Source organism: Erpetoichthys calabaricus, chromosome 5 (genome assembly GCF_900747795.2).
Source record: "Erpetoichthys calabaricus chromosome 5, fErpCal1.3, whole genome shotgun sequence".
NCBI classification, from domain to species: Eukaryota; Metazoa; Chordata; class Cladistia; order Polypteriformes; family Polypteridae; genus Erpetoichthys; species Erpetoichthys calabaricus.
Genome location: NC_041398.2, coordinates 101,458,010 through 101,479,358, shown reverse-complemented (window position 1 = coordinate 101,479,358; position 21,349 = coordinate 101,458,010). Strand labels below are relative to the sequence as shown.

At 38.1% G+C, this 21,349-nt stretch overlaps 1 protein-coding gene across 3 annotated transcripts in view; it reads left to right on the top strand.

The window, feature by feature from the left end:
- LOC114651839 (centrosome-associated protein CEP250-like) overlaps positions 1-21,349 on the top strand; it is a 106,411-nt gene that overhangs the window by 62,986 nt on the left and 22,076 nt on the right. For 2 of the 3 annotated variants that reach the window (XM_051928204.1, XM_028801845.2), the window contains 7 exons: positions 53-109; positions 1,374-1,556; positions 2,355-2,394; positions 6,262-6,395; positions 7,884-8,114; positions 11,908-12,301; positions 19,889-20,019. In XM_051928204.1, the coding sequence (XP_051784164.1) occupies positions 53-109; positions 1,374-1,556; positions 2,355-2,394; positions 6,262-6,395; positions 7,884-8,114; positions 11,908-12,301; positions 19,889-20,019 (1,170 nt within the window). The remainder of the gene's footprint in view (positions 1-52; positions 110-1,373; positions 1,557-2,354; positions 2,395-6,261; positions 6,396-7,883; positions 8,115-11,907; positions 12,302-19,888; positions 20,020-21,349) is intronic. The other variant, XM_051928203.1, reaches the window with a different exon arrangement.

Here is a 21,349-nt window from a genome sequence, read left to right as displayed (position 1 = left end):
CACTTTTTAATTTATCTTCTCTAATTTGGAAATTGTCATCTTTCTTTTTCAGGTGAATGAACTTCAGAGAAGGAACACAGAATCAGAGTTGGCTATTGCTGCTTTAAAGGTAAAATCCTACTGTACACTGGATTTTTAAGGAAGCAAAACCATACACCCTAAAACATTATGAACATTTCCTCTGTTAAACTTATGGAGTTGTAGACCTAATGACATTCCTGTCACAGAGCCTAATGCCAAAGAATGGAGGATGCTCAAAAACAGGAAGTGATGTAGCTCTTTAGGACATGGAAATAACCCTCATGAAATCACCCATTCTAGATGAGGAAGTGTTACCAATGTGTGTGCTAAAGTTTAAAGGACTTCAGCCCCTTGCAAGGATAATACCCAATTTCCATTATGTTACAGTAGGCTCTCCATTTTACAGTGTTATGGCTCAAATGTAATTGCTCGGAATAAGTTTGGTTATTATCCTCATCCCAGAAAAGACTGAGGTTAGGGTACTCACCATGGTCAAGTAACTAGTTGAATTGCAGTTGTTTATGTTAAAGGAAAGAGATGAAAGGAAAGTAATGTAAATTAGCTATACTTTTATTTAACAGGATGGATCATTTAATTAATAATTAAGCTTAAAGGCGAGATACACATTTTGCCCTTTAATCATTTTATTATCTTTATAATTTTCTTTTTTCTTCTTTTTAAAACTCCTCCACTTTCAAGGACCAATACCCTGGTCCCTCTTTTTGATTCACCCTTAAAGGTTTATATAATCATAGTTTACATATTCATTGTTTGTTTGTAATGGTTTTTATTTCCTTTTTTAGAATGCTGTGCTGAAAACATCTTGCATAAAAGCTACTTAACTAAACACATTTTAGTTAATTTCTTCAGATTTCTTCATCCATATACAATTTATTTAAATTATGAGGAATGTTCAAATGGGTTTGCAAATCTTTTTGGTTGAGAATAAATGGTTCAAAGTGCCAGATGATTTGGTTTAATCCTTGCCCACTCACATTTTAGGTTGTACTGGGGCTTCCACTTGGGATAGTCCATGATTAAAATACAAGTTTTACAGGTGAAATGGCACCATTGAATTGGCTGTATTTGAAAATTAGAGTGTGTCCTATAATAAACAGGTATCCCATTTGTAGAGACCAATCCATAACCTGGTTGAAGAATGCTAGTTTCAGAGACTCTAGCATCCAACAGTTTAAGACCATGTTGTAAGTAACTATAGAAAAAACTTGCAGAAGATTGAACACCACCCTTCAATACTAAAAGCTGTTGGACACATACTAAATTGTGTGTTTATTATTCTATAGTAAACAAAATATTTCACAATTTTCTTGTACTTAATTTTCATGTTCTAGGCAAAGCTGGCCTACATGGTTCAGAAGTGCCAAGACCGGAATTGTCTTATCCTTAGGCTGGTGAGGCTGCTGTGCAAGTGTGGCTACATCAATGTTGATCTTGTTCAGGAGGCAGAAGATCTTTTAAATGATACCGCACTGCTAGATTACTCTAGAGATTTTATTCCTGCTCCTTGCAATCAGGTAACTGTGTGACGAAGATTAATGGATATTATGTCCATGTTTTACCTGATGCTAATTACCATTTGTAATAATAATAATACTCTAGGTTTATTAGTGACTATATGTTGGCCCAGTTTGAGTGAGTGTGATGGTCTGACACCTCATTCTGGGTTTATTCCTGCCTTGTACCCAGTGCTGTTGGGATAGACTCTAGCTTCCTGCTACCCTGAACTGTATTTAGCAGATCTGATTATGGGTAGATGGATAGATGCTCTGTTACTAGATGGAAATGCTTTCATTTTTTTATTGGAAGTATTATAGTATGTTTACAGGTTTCTGATTCTACAGTAATATAATTTTAGAGCTAAACTTCACATTTAGCTAAATTGCCTTTAGAAACCCAATGGGGGAGAAAACTATATTGTGAAAAAAGTCAAGCCAACCAGTGAAAATCTGAAAGCACCTATTCATGTTGGCTACATGGCCATTAGAACTGAATGTAACTGATTAGTTAAAATTGGATGAGAAAACGCTTGAAGAGATAAATGGACAAACAAATGTAAGCCAACATCACAACACTAGACCATCTGAAAACTAAAAATGTTTAATCTCAGGCGAAAGGTTAAAAAAAAAAAAAAAGATTTTGAGGTGAATAAAATCAAATTATAAAAATGTCATAAAATCTCTGAATGAAAGAAATGCACTTGTGAAAGTGCCTGCAGAAGGGACAGTCAGAGTTAGCACCTTCTCTATACTTGTGCATTTACAGTATACAGAGCATAATGGCTTCATTAATTTTTTATTTTATTTTTTTTTTAGAACAATTATAAGGACTTGCAGGTGAATGATACTGAAAAAGGTACAGTGAATTTAATATTTACAAATAATGTAAAGAAAGAAACAGTGAATATTGTGGCAAATATATTTAATTTGTTACCAAAAAAGAAACCATGATTTGTCCATCCACAAGATTAAACTAAAATGAGCTTGCTGCTTATTTAAAAATATGTTTAGGGAAAGCATAAAGCAGGAAATACTATATGTTGCATGCTTTTCTTTATTAATAATGTTGAAAATAGTTGAGTACACATGGACACCAATGTAGGTACATCTCGATTTTGGAGGTGACTGTAGTCCAAAACACAACACTTGCATAAACACTGTGGAGGAGAGACGGTTGTCCCCTTACCTTTTTGCATTGAGACATTCAGCCTTACACTCAATAATGATAGATAGATAGATAGATAGATAGATAGATAGATAGATAGATAGATAGATAGATAGATAGATAGATAGATAGATAGATAGATAGATAGATAGATAGATAGATACTTTATTAATCCCAATGGGAAATTCACATTCTTCAGCAGCAGCATACTGATACAATAAATAATATTAAATTAAAGAATGATAATAATACAGGTGAAAAAAACAGACAATAACTATGTATAATGTTAAATATTAACGTTTACCCCCCCTGGTGGAATTAAAACACCTGTTAACTACTTGCTATCTTGGAAAGTTGTCTCAAGAAGGTTTATCTGAACCACAGTCCATAATAATGATTATATTGTACTATATTGATGTACTGTATTGATTTTTGTAGTATTCTGTGTTGGCTTGATTAAATGACTCTACTAAACAACAGAATAACACACATTTCACTAAATACAATTCAGACTGGCAGAAGACATGTATCATATTCTGGCAGCATTGAATTCAAGGTGGAAACCAGCTCCAGACAGGGCATCAGTTTATCACAGGGTCCACTCTAATATATATGCTCACCATTTTAGATGCATCAATTAACCTTCCCTGCATATTTTTGAGCATGGGGAAGGAAACCCCACAAAGAAACAAGACTAACATGCAAAATCTATATGAACATTGAATGCACACCACTCAATCACTGTGCCGCACCTGAGCTTTAGTATCCAGTATAAATGTTGACTTATGCAAGTGGCTTGTAAATGGGTTAAGTGTTACAGTCATGCAGTCAACTGGACATGTTCTTGTAGCAAAGTTCCACATCTAGAATAATACAAAAGAGGCCCTAACTCTCCTCTCGACTCAGTGGTATCTTTCTGGTGATGATGTTTCTTGAGAAGCCCTGAAACTAATTTTAGAGTCATCTACAGTGCATCCGGAAAGTATTCACAGCACATCACTTTTTCCACATTTTGTTATGTTACAGCCTTATTCCAAAATGGATTAAATTCATTTTTTCCTCAGAATTCTACACACAACACCCCATAATGACAAAGTGAAAAAAGTTTACTTGAGGTTTTTGCAAATTTATTAAAAATAAAAAAATTGAGAAAGCACATGTACATAAGTATTCACAGCCTTTGCCATGAAGCTCGAAATTGAGCTCAGGTGCATCCTGTCTCCCCTGATCATCCTTGAGATGTTTCTACAGCTTAATTGGAGTCCACCTGTGGTAAATTCAGTTGACTGGACATGATTTGGAAAGGCACACACCTGTCTATGTAAGGTCCCACAGTTGACAGTTCATGTAAGAGCACAAACCAAGCATGAAGTCAAAGGAATTGTCTGTAGACCTCCGAGACAGGATTGTCTCGAGGCACAAATCTGGGGAAGGTTACAGAAAAATTTCTGCTGCTTTGAAGGTCCCAATGAGCACACTGGCTTCCATCATCCGTAAGTGGAAGAAGTTCGAAACCACCAGGACTCTTCCTAGAGCTGGCCGGCCATCTAAACTGAGCGATCAGGGGAGAAGGGCCTTAGTCAGGGAGGTGACCAAGAACCCAATGGTCACTCTGTCAGAGCTCCAGAGGTCCTCTGTGGAGAGAGGAGAACCTTCCAGAAGGACAACCATCTCTGCAGCAATCCACCAATCAGGCCTGTATGGTAGAGTGGCCAGACGGAAGACACTCCTTAGTAAAAGGCACATGGCAGCCCGCCTGGAGTTTGCTAAAAGGCACCTGAAGGACTCTCAGACCATGAGAAAGAAAATTCTCTGGTCTGATGAGACAAAGATGGAACTCTTTGGTGTGAATGCCAGGCATCACATTTGGAGGAAACCTGGCACCATCCCTACAGTGAAGCATGGTGGTGGCAGCATCATGCTGTGGGGATGTTCTTCAGCGGCAGGAACTGGGAGACTAGTTAGGATAAAGGGAAAGATGACTGCAGCAATGTACAGAGACATCCTGGATGAAAACCTGTTCTAGAGCGCTCTTGACCTCAGACTGGGGCGACGGCTCATCTTTCAGCAGGACAATGACCCTAAGCACACAGACAAGATATCAAAGGAGTGGTTTCAGGACAACTCTGTGAATGTCCTTGAGTGGCCCAGCCAGAGCCCAGACTTGAATCCGATTGAACATCTCTGGAGAGATCTTAAAATGGCTGTGCGCCGACTCTTCCCACCCAACCTGATGGAGCTTGAGAGGTGCTGCAAAGAGGAATGGGCGAAACTGGCCAAGGATAGGTGTGCCAAGCTTGTGGCATCATATTCAAAAAGACTTGAGGCTGTAATTGCTGCCAAAGGTGCATCGACAAAGTATTGAGCAAAGGCTGTGAATACTTATGTACATGTGATTTCTCAGTTTTTTTATTTTTAATAAATTTGCAAAAACCTCAAGTAAACTTTTTTCACATTGTCATTATGGGGTGTTGTGTGCAGAATTCTGAGGAAAAAAATGAATTTAATCCATTTTGGAATAAGGCTGTAACATAACAAGAGGTGGAAAAAGTGATGCGCTGTGAATACTTTCCGGATGCACTGTACAATTGGTATAGTATTACCAGGTTAGAGCACCTTGTAATGGCACCATTCAGTATTTAGCGTCTCTTAAAAAGATTGATCTCCAAATACAGTTCCTTTCTGTTTGCTGACCCCTAGTGATTAGTTGGAAGAATACTTACCTGTTGTCATTTCTTACTAGCATCACCCTTAAGTTAGCATTTTGCTAGAGGGACACAAGGCTAATGCTGCATTTAGCAGTGTCTCTTAGCCTTCAGTTTCCCTTAAAGAGCTGAGTCTCCAAGCAGCTCAAATGTCCATATTCTTTAAAAGACAGCCCCAAGTTATGCTGTACCCTAGTGGATGGACTGGGGATTACTGGTCTTCCTCCCATTCTCCTAAGACTCACCCAAAAATGAACAATATATTTTCAACTAATAGCCACAAGTAATACTACCTGTCAGTTATCAGGATTCACAGCCTCTTATCTACCCTCCTTGGTTTTTATTCTCTCTCTGTCGGTCTTTCTTTCTCTGAGCTGTTGTCCCTGTCCAATTCTGTACCTTTGTACATATGTATGTATCGAGCCTTTTTCCGTCTAGCAGCTCCTCCCATATTCCTTTAATGTCAAATGGAGGACTTCTGCTGCTAGCATGGTTCTCTCTCTCCCGCGGGACATGTCACCCTTTTTTTGACCTTTCCCACCTTGATGAAAACCAGTTTGCCATAAAAAACAAATTTATGTATTAAAAAAAAAAAGTATATAGATATATATATATATATATATATATACAGTATATACACACACACAAGTATTTGTATATTTTCTGTGTACATTTTGCATAATGTCTTTGTGGAAAGTACTGTTTTGTTTTGTGTGTTGTTTTTAAATATAGTACAGTATATTGTGTTTTGATTTTTAAGTATACTACAGTATATCTCCAAATGTATGCAGCACTTTGGGTGTGTTATTTGTAGTGCACTATATAAGAATATATTTAACTATTTGTGTTGCAGGCTTTCTACAGAGATCCCTCATAAGTGAAAAACGAAGCTTTCCTTATACTGATTGGTCCCCTAATAGCAGAACTTTAATCGCAAAAGCCAATTTCACCCCTACTCCAAGCATGCCCAAGACAGTCCTGCCAGAAGTAAGTCTTCAGCTAGAAACACCATAGTATGTATTAAAGTATACAGTATGTTTGCACTCTGAATGGAAATCTTTACTGACAATATTGTATGTAGGTCAAAGCAATTTTAGGAGTTGAGATGTAAGCTAGAAACTTTTTCCCTATTTACTTTTCCATAGTGCTTAAATTCAAAAATGAACCAAATGTTTAATTTTCACCTGATTTTTTAAAAAACTTGTTAAGAACTGAGTGGCTATATTTTATTTGTTAAAAAGATAGAACAAGCAGAAAACATTGGTGGTGGATTGGTTAATGCTGCTGCCTCCTGGATCCAGCATTCTGGATTCTAAAGTCACAGATGGGTTACTGACAAATCTATTTGAAATTGCTGTCCATTTGTGTATAAATTGGAAAATACTGAGTCTCGTGTGGTTTTGTGGATTTGAAAAACACAAGTTTTTGATCAATCTGCTGTTTGACTGGCATGTAATCAGGGATAAGGAACAGATTGGACCTTTGTGATATCATCTTTCCTGTGTGGACATAATTCTTCTGTAACTACTCTGCATCAGCTGAAGGGTGTACCATGCCTTGAAACACCTGAATAATTCACCATATTTATTTTGACAGCCAGTCCATATTTTTCATTGGCTTCCTTAAACTCATTTGAAAGATTAAAAGCAGTTGTAATTCATTGTATTTCAAGATGCAGAAGTCCAGTTTGGTGATTTATGCAATCATTGCAAGTTGTCATTTGTAAGACAATGGAGGAACTGCTTCTCCAGTCTGAAGCTAAACATTAAGTACACACTATTTAAGTGAATGCTTTGATTTGATTTTCTGGCTCCTGATTTTTTGATTCTCAACTCTCACCTTACTTGTTTTTTTAATAGAAAAGATTTAAGCATGACCTAGGAATGATTGGCCATGACTATACTAAAAGGGGAAAAAACTCACTCACAAGTAAGATGTCAGAGAGATAATATGTAAATAATTTCAGGCAGAAGTTAGTTCATTTTTATTAACCTGATTTGAATGTAAACGTGTAGGCCATGCGAGATCTCAAGTTACTGTATGTTTTCACAAACTCAGGTCTGATTCTCCATAATGACTCTTGGGTATGCTGACTGATGGGCTAGCATACTTCCACTCCTTTGACTAGATCGTCGTGCTCTAGTGAAAGACATTAAATTTCATTTTTATTTAATTATTTATTTATTTATTGTTGTTCGGTGTCCTTGAGCTCCCTGAAAGGCACCTTGTATAAAATAAAATGTATTATTAAATTTCAGAATTGAATTTTTACCATAATACTTTTCAAAATCACCCCCAACACTGATACATGCTTAATACTGTGCTTTTGATGACACCATTTCTTTAATTTTCTTTGTTCTCTGGTCTGCCAAATTTCCTTTTATTTACAGCAGTTCACCCACCCCTTCTTCACTTAACATGCAGTTTTTTTAATATTTGTTTTTATTTCTTATTATCCTTTGTTTCATTTTACAGCTTCCTTTGTCTGCTGGTGAGACTGTCAATGTTATAGGCATTCCAGACAACCATGGGCTATTTCATGCTGAAGTGCAGGGGCAGCTGGGGCTCGTTCCTGATAGCTTCCTAGTGGAACAGAGAGAGTTAGAGTTTCTTCAGAGCAAGTGTCCAAGCCCTCGACTGTCAAGCCCTGAGAAAATTATAAACCTGCATCAGCAGCTTCTGCATTCACACCACAGTAATCACCAGGTCAATAAATCAATCTTAAAGATTTTACTACTGTAACATTCACAGTATTGTTTTTAACTTGGACTTTAAGTAAAAGAGGTTTAACCTAATCTTTTGAATTCCCATAGTATTCTGCTACATGTGTTCCGACATAATGAAACATAATTACCAGTTGCCACTTTAATATCTAAAATATTAAAAAATATTTGGGGTCATGGGTAAAATAAATTCACATTTTTTTTACAATTTGTTACAAACACAATCTTACTATTGTATATTTATTTATCAAACACATTGGGTGCTGCTGCCTTACAACTCCAGTTGCCCAGGATTGAGACCTTTTATATTCACTCCTGTGCGATGCTTCCATGTTATCCCCTTGTCCTCCAAATTTATATCAAACCACCAAAAGGCATACAGCACATTACAAGTAAATCGATCTGTATAATGTATAGTCTTGTGTGCTTAAGTGTGCCTTCACTGTTCCATCTGACATGGACTCCTGTATTGCACATAGTTTCCTGGTTCTCTTTAAATTTATGGTGGATGAATGGATCAAGAACAACTTTATCTGCATTGTTGTTCACCATTATAATTACATTTAGGGTTATATAAATGTATCACTGCACTGGCAAATAATGTGACTATCTGTAGTGAGGCACAATATCAAACACCCCTACTGACTGGAAGATATGTTGCTGCCCTTGGATGAGGCAAAGAGCAGGCTTTGACTTGCCACTGTTCTGTATGGTGCTTTACTTTAGACCCTGGTGATCTGTCATCCTGTGAGATTGGGTGGTATAACAAAACAGTGCAATGTTTGAATTAAGAATTTGAAAACGAGAGCATAAGTCTCTCTTTATCTCAGTAGCAGTTTTACATCTAGTTCAGAAAAAGTGCAAATGAAGCACATGTTAAAGTACAAAAACAGTCCTGTATGTAAGAAATGGGATGTTGGGTTCTAAAATCATTCATTCTCTTCAGTCAGGTTCAGGATAAAGTTGAGTTTCATAGTGTGATTTACTTTCACTGAGCCTTGTTCACAATTTGATTGCCTATTCTTCAACATTTGCTACACTATTCCTATTGTCAATTTAAAATAACCCTAAGTTAAAGTTTCACAATATATTATCAGTAATTTTTAAGTAACGTTTAAAAAATCATTTTTCGGAAACATAATTACAGTATTGCCAATGCACTTTACTATATTAGGTATAGACTCAAACATTAGTTTAGCCAGAATTTGTGTAAACATACCACATTATATTCCTCTTTGAACTGAACCACAGTGTTTAGTCTGTGAACTAAAAATGGATATAAACTCCACTGCTTAACTCATATCATGTACAGCCTGTACGCTGACTAAATTCTTCCTAATCACAATTGTCCAGCTTGACCTTGCATATTTTATAACTTGCATGCTGGATTTTAGTTATAAATATGTAATGATCAATGAAAATAAGTAAGAAAAATTGTAAGTTTAATTAAGAAACAACACTGTGACGGGCATAATGATCAGGACAACAGTAAACTACTGAAAGGAAGATTTGTTGTGAAAAAAAAACTTTGAACTTCAACCCTTACAAGTTAATTAAAGGTCTATCTATCTGTCTGTCTGTCTGTCTATCTATCTAGTCTGCTACGCACATGAGCGCTCTTCCAAGGAGACATTTTTTTACAGAAATGTGCTGAACCATACAGCAGTTTGTTACATTACCTTTTAAAAATGAAAGGCTTTAGAGGCTTAGTTGTTTAAATCAACCAAATGACACTTGTGGGCAGCACGTGTCCTAAAATTTGATAAATGAACCACATCAGTTCATTTAGACCTAAAAGTGTCATTTCACAGCAAGCATAGAAGTCCCAAACAATAGATCTCTGGCTATCAGAGAGAGGCTCAATATTTATAGCTATGAATCAAAGTAATGGGAAAGATTATTTACATAAAATAGCAATTCCAACTATTATATGCAGAATCCTTGGGTGACACAAGAAAGAACTGAATCAGTGACTGACCTTTAATAACAATAAAGATTCTACTGACTATTTTAGTGTTCCAAAAAATTATGCACTACAAACAAAAGCTTTATCAAACCTACTGTATGTAATGCATACTTCCAAGCAAAATAGAGTGTAAAATGTCACTTTAATTAAGCCTGTGCTTGACTAAAATTATACACTGTAAGCAATTATACAATATTCACTAAGTAGCAGGTAAATTGCTCCTTTTCTTGTTCTTCTCATGAAAGATATCTCTGAAAAATTCAATCTTGCAATCTTGCCAAAAGCTGTTCAAAGCAATGTAAATGAAATATGTGGTTAGCTGCATCCTGCATAAGTGATATTGTAGGTGACTGATCAAAAATGGGTGACAGAGTGCATCTGTGTTTCACTGGAGGACTAATAGTACCACTCATCTAGTCATATGGCTTCACACTTCAGTGTAAACTTTCTCTTTTGTTTTCAGCATTTGTCTAGTGGGAGGTTCCTAAGAAATTAAACGTGAATGTAAAAAATCTATGAAAGTGATTCCGTTTGGCATATAATATTTGGATTTGCTTAAACCTGATGAAGATGTCCTTCGTGTGATTTTTGTTCAAGCCATTACTATAGAAACCTAAGGAGTAGAAGTCTTTAAAACACTGGTCTAACAATGCACAATGTACAATTTTAAAGCCATCATTGACTAGCACTGCCATGATAAGTCATACAGTATATAGATGCAACTCTAGCAAGTAGATCTATCAGCTTTAAACAAAAATAATGTCTCTAGAACTTCAATCAAAAAAGTACAATATTGTAATCTATTTGAGACTTTTTTGTGTCAAATGGAACCCTGTCCAGATTTTGGCCCTGCCTTCCGCCCTGTAATTGCTGAGATAGGTTACAGGGAAGCAGGAGCCTTTCTCTTGATAAGCAGGTTAAGAAAATGGAGGGAAGTATGGATATTGTGGTCATATTTTTGATGTGATTTATAGAATTAATCTGAGCCATATTTTGCTTGTTTTCAGTCATATCACGTGCAAAGTTCAGTGGTCACTCTTCAGGTTTTCATATCACAGTATATATCCATCCTTCCATTTCCCAAACCCTCATAATGGGGCCACAGGGAGGTGTCGATTTCAGAGACATCAAGGCAAGAGACAGTTCTGAATCCTGTGATCCTTGCCAGGCATACCGCCTGTATTTTATCCTGATCAGTTTACAGTCACCTCCTTAAGAGGAGGAAGGAAGGAAGCTTGAGTATTTAGGTAAAATCCACTCAGGCCTGGGAACAAGATACAATTTTTAAAAAACAGATAGTCAGCAAGTTGGACATCAAACCAAGGTTCCTGAAGCTGAGAGGCGAATGCCTACCACTAAGCCTGAGCACCACCCCATATTTGCAATATGAAATTGTGTCCGTATCATGTAGCTCTAATGGGCGGTTAATGTTGATTAATTGAAAGATGCCTGCACCCAAGGTGACTTGTAAGATCAGGATGTATTGTAATAATTTACGTACACTGTAAATACATTTACAAGCAGGTTAATTTATTTTGCTAGGGTGATACACTGAGTCAAAAGAAAACAGAGGTGGCAGCCTTGTGGTTTATAGCCTAATAGCTTAGCCACTATTCACACTTGCTCCCTGTGTAGATTTTGAAAATGAAGAAAGTTCAATCAAATAATCCCATAGAATAGCTTGATATTTGTTAGATTTGGAAATTTAAAAAAAAGAAAACGTACCTACATTTCCTAGGTAACCCAACCCTGTCTTTCTTAGAGGGGAGTATGTTTGATTTTTGTTTAACAGTTGTATTTCCCACTTTAGATTGAGACCTCTGAATCTACTTCTCAGATAAACAACGGTAATTTTCTCCAACCTGATTCTGAGACTGAAGATTATTCCCAACTTAGAAGACAAAAGAAGCAACAAGAACTCGTAACATCGTCCCTGGCAAGCATGAAGAAGCAAAATTTAGACAGAAACATCCAGATCAGCAGCTGTGTGGAAATTGAAAGCTGGGTTAGTCAGGCCAAAAATGCTGGAGTCAACCTGGATACAACAGTGTTCTTGGAGAATAAAGAAGATTGTGCAGGCTCAGTGAATGCTGCAAGAAGCAGTTTGTCAGAGATGTCAGTACTAAAGTGCCAAGACCACAAAGCACAAGACAGAGTAAACAGTGCAGCATTTCAGATGGGAACAACACTTCGAATAAAGCAAGGTAAAGCAAGGCTTTAATTTTTATTTTGGCCCTCTGCTTCATTAGTTCAGAATTGTGTTTGTACTTAATATTCCTACAGGAGAGAAATCATTTGTTGACTGCTCAACCATCCAGCTTCATGGATCTTCTCTCTGTAACCCTCTGCCCTTTCCCCATGCAACTCCCTAAAGGCATCCCAGTGCTTCCTCACTCATTTTTTCCGTTTTCATTTCACTCCAGCATGTCTGCACTCCATCATGCCCTGCAATCTCCCGTTCACCACACCCAGTTGGTACCCTAATTTATACATGCCACTGTCTCTATGATTCAGCTGAATACCAAATTCTTCAGCATGTACGTTCTTAACACAGACCATTGCGGCCTGATCCGAACTCCCTTGCAGAGCTGGCTCACCTGCTGCACACGGAGACACAGCACCTTCCGTGCCTCCCCAAGGCAATATGGCATCTGCCCGTTTGGTAAGTGCAAAACAAAAAAGAAAATATTTCTATAATTAAAACAAAATCCTCTTGTTTCAACAGCCAGTGATCCATTCCATCACAGTAGTAGAGTACTGCAATATTTTTCATTGTTGCATATCATGCAGGGGTGAATCTATCATCAGGGTGCTCTGGGTGCATGACGAAGGCCCTTTACACCAACTCCAATCCCCCATGAAACAATCTGTGCGACAAAATCTCATAAGGGGATCCTTGATGACACAATCTAGTGTCCACGCAACAAAAACAAGAATGAGAATTACCACACTGCATTAAAAGGCCAGATGTCCGCACAATGCATTATTACACGTATGAACAACTAACTCTCTGTTAAGGAGCTCTATTTGTTAAGTCACCCAGAAGCTGGGCTTGATATCATAAATACATTATACAAATATTAGATTGTTAATGGTGTATCATGTGCTGTGAGTGTAGAAGCACTGTGCCTTGTTGAAACTTGCAAAACACTTTTATTGTTTAACAGATGCCGTGCCACAAGTTGTACAGATTGGGTTCATTTTAGTTTTCAAAGTGTTACTATAAGAAATATCTTAACAAGACATCTGCAGTTTGTAATCAGTTTCATATTAATATCTAGCAGTCTAGCATGCAATAAATCGGAACTATCTCTCCAGCTCCAACAGAAGCACTTGAAGGCTGATTTAAGCAAAATTTAGAAATCCTCAAACTAATGTAATCAAAGACAACGCAGAGAAGCTAGAAACCTGATATGAAATTGTTCATCCCATTCAATTGCAGTGTTCACAGGCTCTTTGATCTTGTTCGGAATGGCCAAAGTTAATCTGCACATGACCTGCAACAAAGCAAAGAAGACCATTATCCTAAAAAAAAGTAAGGGAGTCTGATTCATTACACCTATAGTTAATTGTGATAGAATTGTTATCAAAAGTTTAAAAAAAGAAATAGTGTACAACATGTTTAGTTGTATGTAAATTTTGGTTGACAGCCCTACTACAGGCTGACCTTCTAAGGACTTATCCAGAGCTTCTTATAGACTTGTACTGATATGAGTTATGTATGTGCTGAGACAGCTGAAAACCATTTTCACAACAAAACAAAATGTAATTGGAATGAACTGAGTGAAAGGTTTTTGTTATTAGGTGTAATTGATCAACATCTACATTGATAAGATTTTAACTTTCCCTTCAGTCCAATAAAATGAGAAAGACTTTGCCATATATTGTAGAATTTAATCAACACTTATTAATATTTTAAAATATGAAAAAAAAATCATAATAGTATCTCATCATGACCAGAGTATCAAAATAATATCATATGATAGGTTTGGAGACAATTTCTACCACTGGTATAAAAGGCACTATATGATGGAAACATTTATAGGTAGTATTTTATTGATTCCTGAGGTCAAATTCACATACTCCCAGAGAAACACAGAGGTATTTTTTGTAATGTGGAAGGAAATTGAAGAGCCCAGAGTAATCTGACACAGAGGACATAAACACCATGTAGATAGTAGCCGGTTGTTAATGTCAAATGTAGATCTCCGGAGCTGTGAGGCAGCAGCACCAACTTCAGTATTGTAACCATGAATTTTAATATACAAGACACATTTCTCATGATCAGAGTATAATCTAGTACAACAAATTCTTTGATTTATCTACCAAATTGTCTGAGTGGTTTGCTGTACAGATTTGGTTGGCAGTACCTTAAATAATATGGTTTGTGTAGAGAATTATAACTCCTTGGGAAGTAATGACGAATTGCTGACCACCTCACTTGAAGAGATCATTGTGGCTTCTGGAGAGGAGTCCAAACTAGAGGCCAGGTCAATTAACTCTTTATGTTAGTGCAACCAGAATGGAGTTGATCCAGACAGAAAACTTTTCATTACATTCACAGAAAAAAAACAAACTGTGATTAATGTGTTAAACATATCAAAATTCAGAGCTACTGTAAAGAAACTAGAGTAAGGAAGTGTTGTCCGAGTCCTTTATGCTTTACACACACTCCTCTTTGTAAATGGCTGCTTAGTTTCTCCCATAGTTCCTTTCACGTCTGCCAGTGAATGTGTCTCAGTTTAGCAGTAAGCAGAATCCAGGGCATGATGGCAAGTGCTCAGACTAGTGTGCAAAATCTATGGCAATGAAAGCTTTTCAAGTCCAGGGGTCACAGCACAGGGTTTAAAGGGACCTCCCAGCCCCTCTTAGCTTGACACATTTTTCACTTTGCCTTAGCTGAACCATTTTAAATATGAGATATTAATAATATATACACTAATCAAGTTATTTTTTTTGTTCTTCTCCAGGCTTGAATAGGTAATAATCAAGATGGATGACTTTTGGTATAACTGTGGATTGTGCCGAGAACACAGATCAGCTTACCCATACTCCCTGCGGAGGATATCTGTTTATATATTTAAATTTAATAAGATTCTCACCTGCCTTGCTCTTTCTGCTGGTGGCTAAAAGAAACATAGTCGGCTCAGTCAAGTTCAAATCGGCTTAGAACTAACGCTAATTATGATAGGGGGTGCGATTAGAATGGAGTGTTGTCCTAATTTATTTGTAAAGTTATCTTGCATTCACTCATTTGACTGATCCTTAATATTTTTTAACTGGCCATAGAGTTCATTAACCAATTTTAAAAATTATCTTATTTAAATTGTCAGAGGCCTGCCATAACAAGGGATATTCTAAACTGCCTTTCAATCATGTCTGACCAATTTCTTCATTTTCTATTCTGTCATTCTCTGTCCTCTTCATCATGACTCAATCTTACTTAAACATGTTATTTTCCTGATTTTTTTTTTCTTCATTTTGAACTGACAGGCAGGTATTTATACTGGCACATTGCTGCCAGGAGAGATATAATACAACAAGGAGACATAAGCACACAAGCCTCTTAACCAGCACAACCACACACTGTTATTTATATTGTGTTCACCAAGAGTGTCACTGATACTAGCATATACTGCACAATTGTTTGATTTGTGTGTACATTCCCATAATTACCACTTTTGTGATCTTGAAACTGCTACAGTATGTTCAGAGACTTAATGTATTTCCTTTCTTTCCATCTCAGATCTTTTGAATGTACTACAGCCAGGGAAATCATAATGGCAGTTTACAATTTTGCATTTTTCAAGGTTAATCTGCTGTGAAATAGCACTATATAAAAGTTAATAATCTACGACTTGTATCCAAAGTAGCACAGGCTTTTGTAGGTATGTTAATACTAGGAATGAGTGACCACTCAGATACAGTTAAATATGAACACATTTACAGAGCTAGTCAAAATGTTATGTGGAAACTTAACAATTTATTACAGATTAACTACAATTGTTGCCATGGTAAGAAACAGCATTAAATAAAAGAGTGAAAATTTGCAGCATTAGCTGTTGTCATAAAAGACGGCACTAGTACGAACAGCACAGATGGTACTGCAGTCATTGGCGTCCAGAACTGGCAGCACAAACAAAACGGCATCACCTGTGAAAAAAATAATTTTGCTTTCTCTCTTTTCATGAAACAAAGCCAAGGCTGTCTGTGCAGCTATTATTTCGAACAATATTTCATAAAAACACGATTGTTAAATATATAAGCAGCTTGTAGAGCAAGGATGCATTTGCTCTGGTCTTCTTAGCACGAGCAATGAAAACTCTGATTTTGCAAAACATATATGATAACACTTTGTTACAGGTGAAAACATACGAAATTTGACTATTGAGACATAAATGATGGAATTGTTTGTTTACATGATAAGTTGCAATCAAGTAAATTAATTACTCTACCAAGGAAATTTTCAATAAAATGTAATTTCTTTGTATAGACATTTCAATAAACGTTTAAGCTTCTCTGAGTCCATTTTGCACATAACACTGGTCATCTGTGAAAGGAAATAAAACCTAAATAAACTTGAGCAAATGTGTGACCGGACAGTGATCATGAGGATGTTCATAATATTTTACATTACAAACTACCTTCACATGAATTTGAGGTGGGCTAGGTGTGGTTAGTATTGCTGCTGCACAGCTTGAAGAGACTGTATTTGACTCCTGGAGCAGAATCTTTTCTGTGTGGTATTTGCCCATTTTCCCTGTGCCTGCATGGATTTCCCCCCTGATTATTGGGTGATGGCTACGTGGATTGCTGACCTTTTGTCAGCCCAGTGTGAGTGAGCGTGCATTGTCATAGACTGAAATTCTTACAGGGTTCGTTACAGCTGTGTGCCGCATTAGGCTGGGATAGACTTTGCACCCCATAACTTAGAGCTGGATTTAGTGGGTGAATGCATTTGTCTTGTTGGAGGCTGTTATGTCTAATACATTAATGGTGCTAAATATTTATGAATTTATAAACATGTATGTTTTCCTGTATGAGATAATAAAAATTGAAAACTGATACAAGACCAGCTTAAATAGGACCTCACTGAAATAGTTTTGACAGGAAAGCCACAGGCATGTTGAACACACTCTGTTCCATTTTAAAAAGTAAGCAAAGTTAAATCACAAATCTCATTTTCGTTTGTCTTTATTGGAATGAAGATTGCCAATTTATATTGTTTTCATTATGTGCTGAAATAAGGAACAAGCAGCAAACAAGAAGTAAACCAGTTACTCAGTCCCTGAAGAGTGAGGGTGTCTCTTATGTTTTTGCTGCCAACTTTGTGTGTGATTGTCTCAGAATGCCATCTTTGGAAAGAATTGTCACATATCTTTGACACAGTAGACCTGTATTTGTTTTTACTCTGTGGTTCAGGGTTTCCAATCTGTAGGTGGCTAAGATTTATTTTCTCTCGGCCAGGAAAGCAATGCCTTGCCTGTGTGTATTTTTTTAGCATCTTATTTTTATGCTTTTGTCTTTGCTAAAGCTATACTGTATGCATTTTCATTTTCAATTATTTTCAGCAGTAATCAATGTTGACTTCTTTGTACCATTTTTATTCATAGCAGAAAACTAACAGAAAATCAGCACTGATTGGTCATTGTTGTTGAGAATACATGATTTTTATAGTTTTACATTAAGTAGTTATCCTAAAGGGTCCTGGAGGGTGCATGGGAGTTTGCCCAACTAGTCTACATGTGTTTTGTGGACTTGGAAAAGGCATTTGACCGTGTCCCTCGGGGAATCCTGTGGGGTTACTCCGAGAGTATGGGGTACCGGACCCCCTGATAAGTCTGTTCGGTCCCTGTACAATCGGTGCCACAGCTTGGTCCACATTGCCGGCAGTAAGTCGAACCCGTTTCCAGTGAGAGTTGGACTCCGCCAGGGCTGCCCTTTGTCACCGATTCTGTTCATAACATTTATGGACAGAATTTCTAGGCGCAGCCAGGGCGTTGAGGGGGTCCGGTTTGGTGGACTCAGGATTGGGTCACTGCTTTTTGCAGATGACGTTGTCCTGTTTGCTTCATCAGGCCATGATCTTCAGCTCTCTCTGGATCGGTTCGCAGCTGAGTGTGAAGCGGCTGGGATGGGAATCAGCACCTCCAAATCTGAGACCATGGTCCTCATCGGGAAAAGGGTGGAGTGCCCTCTCAGGGTTGGTAGCGAGATCCTGCCCCAAGTTGTGGAGTTCAAGTATCTCGGGGTCTTGTTCACAAGTGAGGGAAGAATGGAGCATGAGATCGACAGGTGGATCGGTGTGGCGTCTGCAGTGATGCGGGCTCTGCATCGGTCTGTCGTGGTGTAAAAGGAGCTGAGCCGCAAGGCGAAGCTCTCAATTTACCAGTCGATCTATGTTCCAACCCTCACCTATGGTCATGAGCTATGGGTAGTGACCGAAAGAACGAGATCGCAAATACAATACAGATAGGGTGAGAAGCTCAGTCATCCGGGAGGGGCTCAGAGTAGAGCCGCTGCTCCTCCGCATCGAGAGGAGTCAGATGAGGTGGCTCGGGCATCTGATCAGGATGCCTCCTGGACGACTCCCTGGTTAGGTGTTCCGGGCACGTCTAACCGGGAGGAGGCCCCGGGGAAGACCCAGGACACGCTGGAGGGACTATGTCTCTCGGCTGGCCTGGGAACGCCTTGGGATTCTCCCGGAAGAGCTAGAAGAAGTGGCTGGGGAGAGGGAAGTCTGGGCATCTCTGCTCAAGCTGCTGCCCCCGCGACCCGACCTCGGATAAGCGGAAGAGGATGGATAGATGGAGTTATCCTAAAGGAAGCAAATATCAGGATTTATTATATTGTTGTATGAAATTTCTTTGTATTTAAATAACACATGAAAACTAGCCCAAAAATGAGATGATTTTATCCCATATGTTCTAGGCTTACAAATTTTAAAGCATTTAGAGATTACATTTTAAAGCTGTAAAATTTCAAGCACAATTTCTTAATTATTTTGAAGTAACAGTGGGCCAGAGAGGCTTAGGACTTTGTTTGTCTCCTCCACTGTCAGTTAGCCTTAGCTTAGTCCTATTCTATTTACATTTACAAAATTTACCAGTTTTAACAAAGCAATGAACCTGTATATTTTGTGCATACACTGCAGCGTATTTTCTTTTACATATACTAAATGTAATTAGAGGCTGTCGGGTAGCACTGTTTGTTGCTCCTACTTGACAACTCCAGGCCTGGATTTGAATGTAGTTTTCATGATCTCGCCATATCTGTATGGGTTTCTCAGTAAGTGCTCACGTACATGTTAGACAAACTGCCGAGTATTATTTGGCCTGGCAATAAGATACACCACTTCAGGACAGGCTCAGTGCTCTGGCCCCCTGGTAATACGAACTGAATTAAGTTGGTTAAGAAATGAATGGATGGACTAATAATGTGTAGAATGCTAAGAAATTATGAAGGTGTGCTGCACAAAAATAAACTTTTTAATTTTTTGTTGTAGGTTATACATTTAAAAGTGCACCTTAAACCTTTGATGCATTAATATTATAAAACCTGATAAATACAGGAGTAATAACCAAAAGTGTTGGTGCTTTTTGTGATTTATAGCACATAGGGGTTATTGCCATTGGACAGCATGCCCAACCATACAGTGCTCACCATGCTTGTAATACTGTTTTCCATTTACCAGAAAGCATAATATCTTTGTAACCGGTACCTTCCCAATATGTGTAGTTTGCTGTTTTAACTTCATAATGGTTAACAATAAAACTTTATTGTTGTTTTAGAGCCCCCTGCTCCAGTCTCATCTGTTCATGTTATCAGAAGTATTGGAAAAGACAGCATGCTTATTGGCTGGGAGACACCAACTTTGGATGTTCTTGGCTGTAGTAATGGGACCTTTGTTTATGGCTACAGGGTAAGTTATATTCATTTATTATTACTGCAATTTGAACATATTGACATAGCAAGCAAAGTGACTGCTTGAGTGCCTATGGGTCAAAATAGGCACACTGATTAGATATAAAAGACTAGAAATGGGCCTGATCCAGCATATTGAATATTCTCTATGTGTTATTAGTACAGGTTGCATGTTGTATTTTAAGTTTGTGGTTTTGTGTTCAATGATCTTTCTACTGCATTCTGTTTCACAGAATACTGTTTAAAATAAATAAATGTAGGTCCCTTTGAAATAAGGATCAGTTGGAGTTTATAACTGGTTGTTATGCTGGGTTTGTTTTTGTTGTGGCCATCACTTTCCTCTCCTCTCTGTATGTGTGCATATATAGAGCAATACTGTATTACTGTATTAAGATATGAATACTCCTTGGTAGAAAATTCTTGGGTGTATGTTGTTGATTGATAGCAGGAGATACTGTACTATACCACAATGGTAGGGCATCTGAAATACATACAGTATATACAGGGTAGGATTCAAAAGTAATGAGCCTTTGTTCAAAAAGACAAATTTATTGAGCAAATCGGTACAACTAATTAATAGTCTTCAAAATAGGCACCTCCTGCATCAATACACTTTTGTAGGCGGCTTTTCCATGACTCGAAGGCGTCCACGTAGGCCTGTTTCGGGATGGCTGCAAGGGCTGCCTTGACATTTGCTTGGATGTCCTCGATCGAGTCGAAGCGTTTTCCTTTCAGCGCTGATTTTAAGCGCGGTAACAAGAAGAAGTCAGAAGGCGACACGTCCGGACTGTAGGGAGGCTGGGGGACCACCGGAACGTTCACCCGGGCCAGGTAGGCGCTCACGATGAAGGCGGTGTGGCTGGGCGCGTTATCGTGGTGAAACTTCCAGCTGTCCTTGATGTCCCTTCGCTTGCGCGCGACACTTCTTTTCAGCTTTTTCAGGACTTCCAAGTAGTAAGCAGCATTCACGGTCTGTCCTTGCGGGACAAACTCGTAGTGGATGATCCCCTTCACTCCGAAGAAGGCAATGAGCATGGTCTTCGTCTTCAACGCGTACCGTTGCTCTAACGAATTTTCCATTCCGCCGTGTAACGCACTACCGCACAGGGGTTCCCGTCAAGGCCGATCCTACCGCTCCGAAAGCTCGGAACGGTAGGAGCTCCGTTGCGTTGTGAAGCCAACACTCGCCGTCGCTGGCAAGTGGGGCGCGCGGCGAGGTACGTTCGCGTCAGAACAAAATGAGGCTCATTACTTTTGAATCCTACCCTGTAGGATTTCATTTTATACAAAAGGAATTTGAGTCTAAAAATTGTAAAAAAGCATTTTTC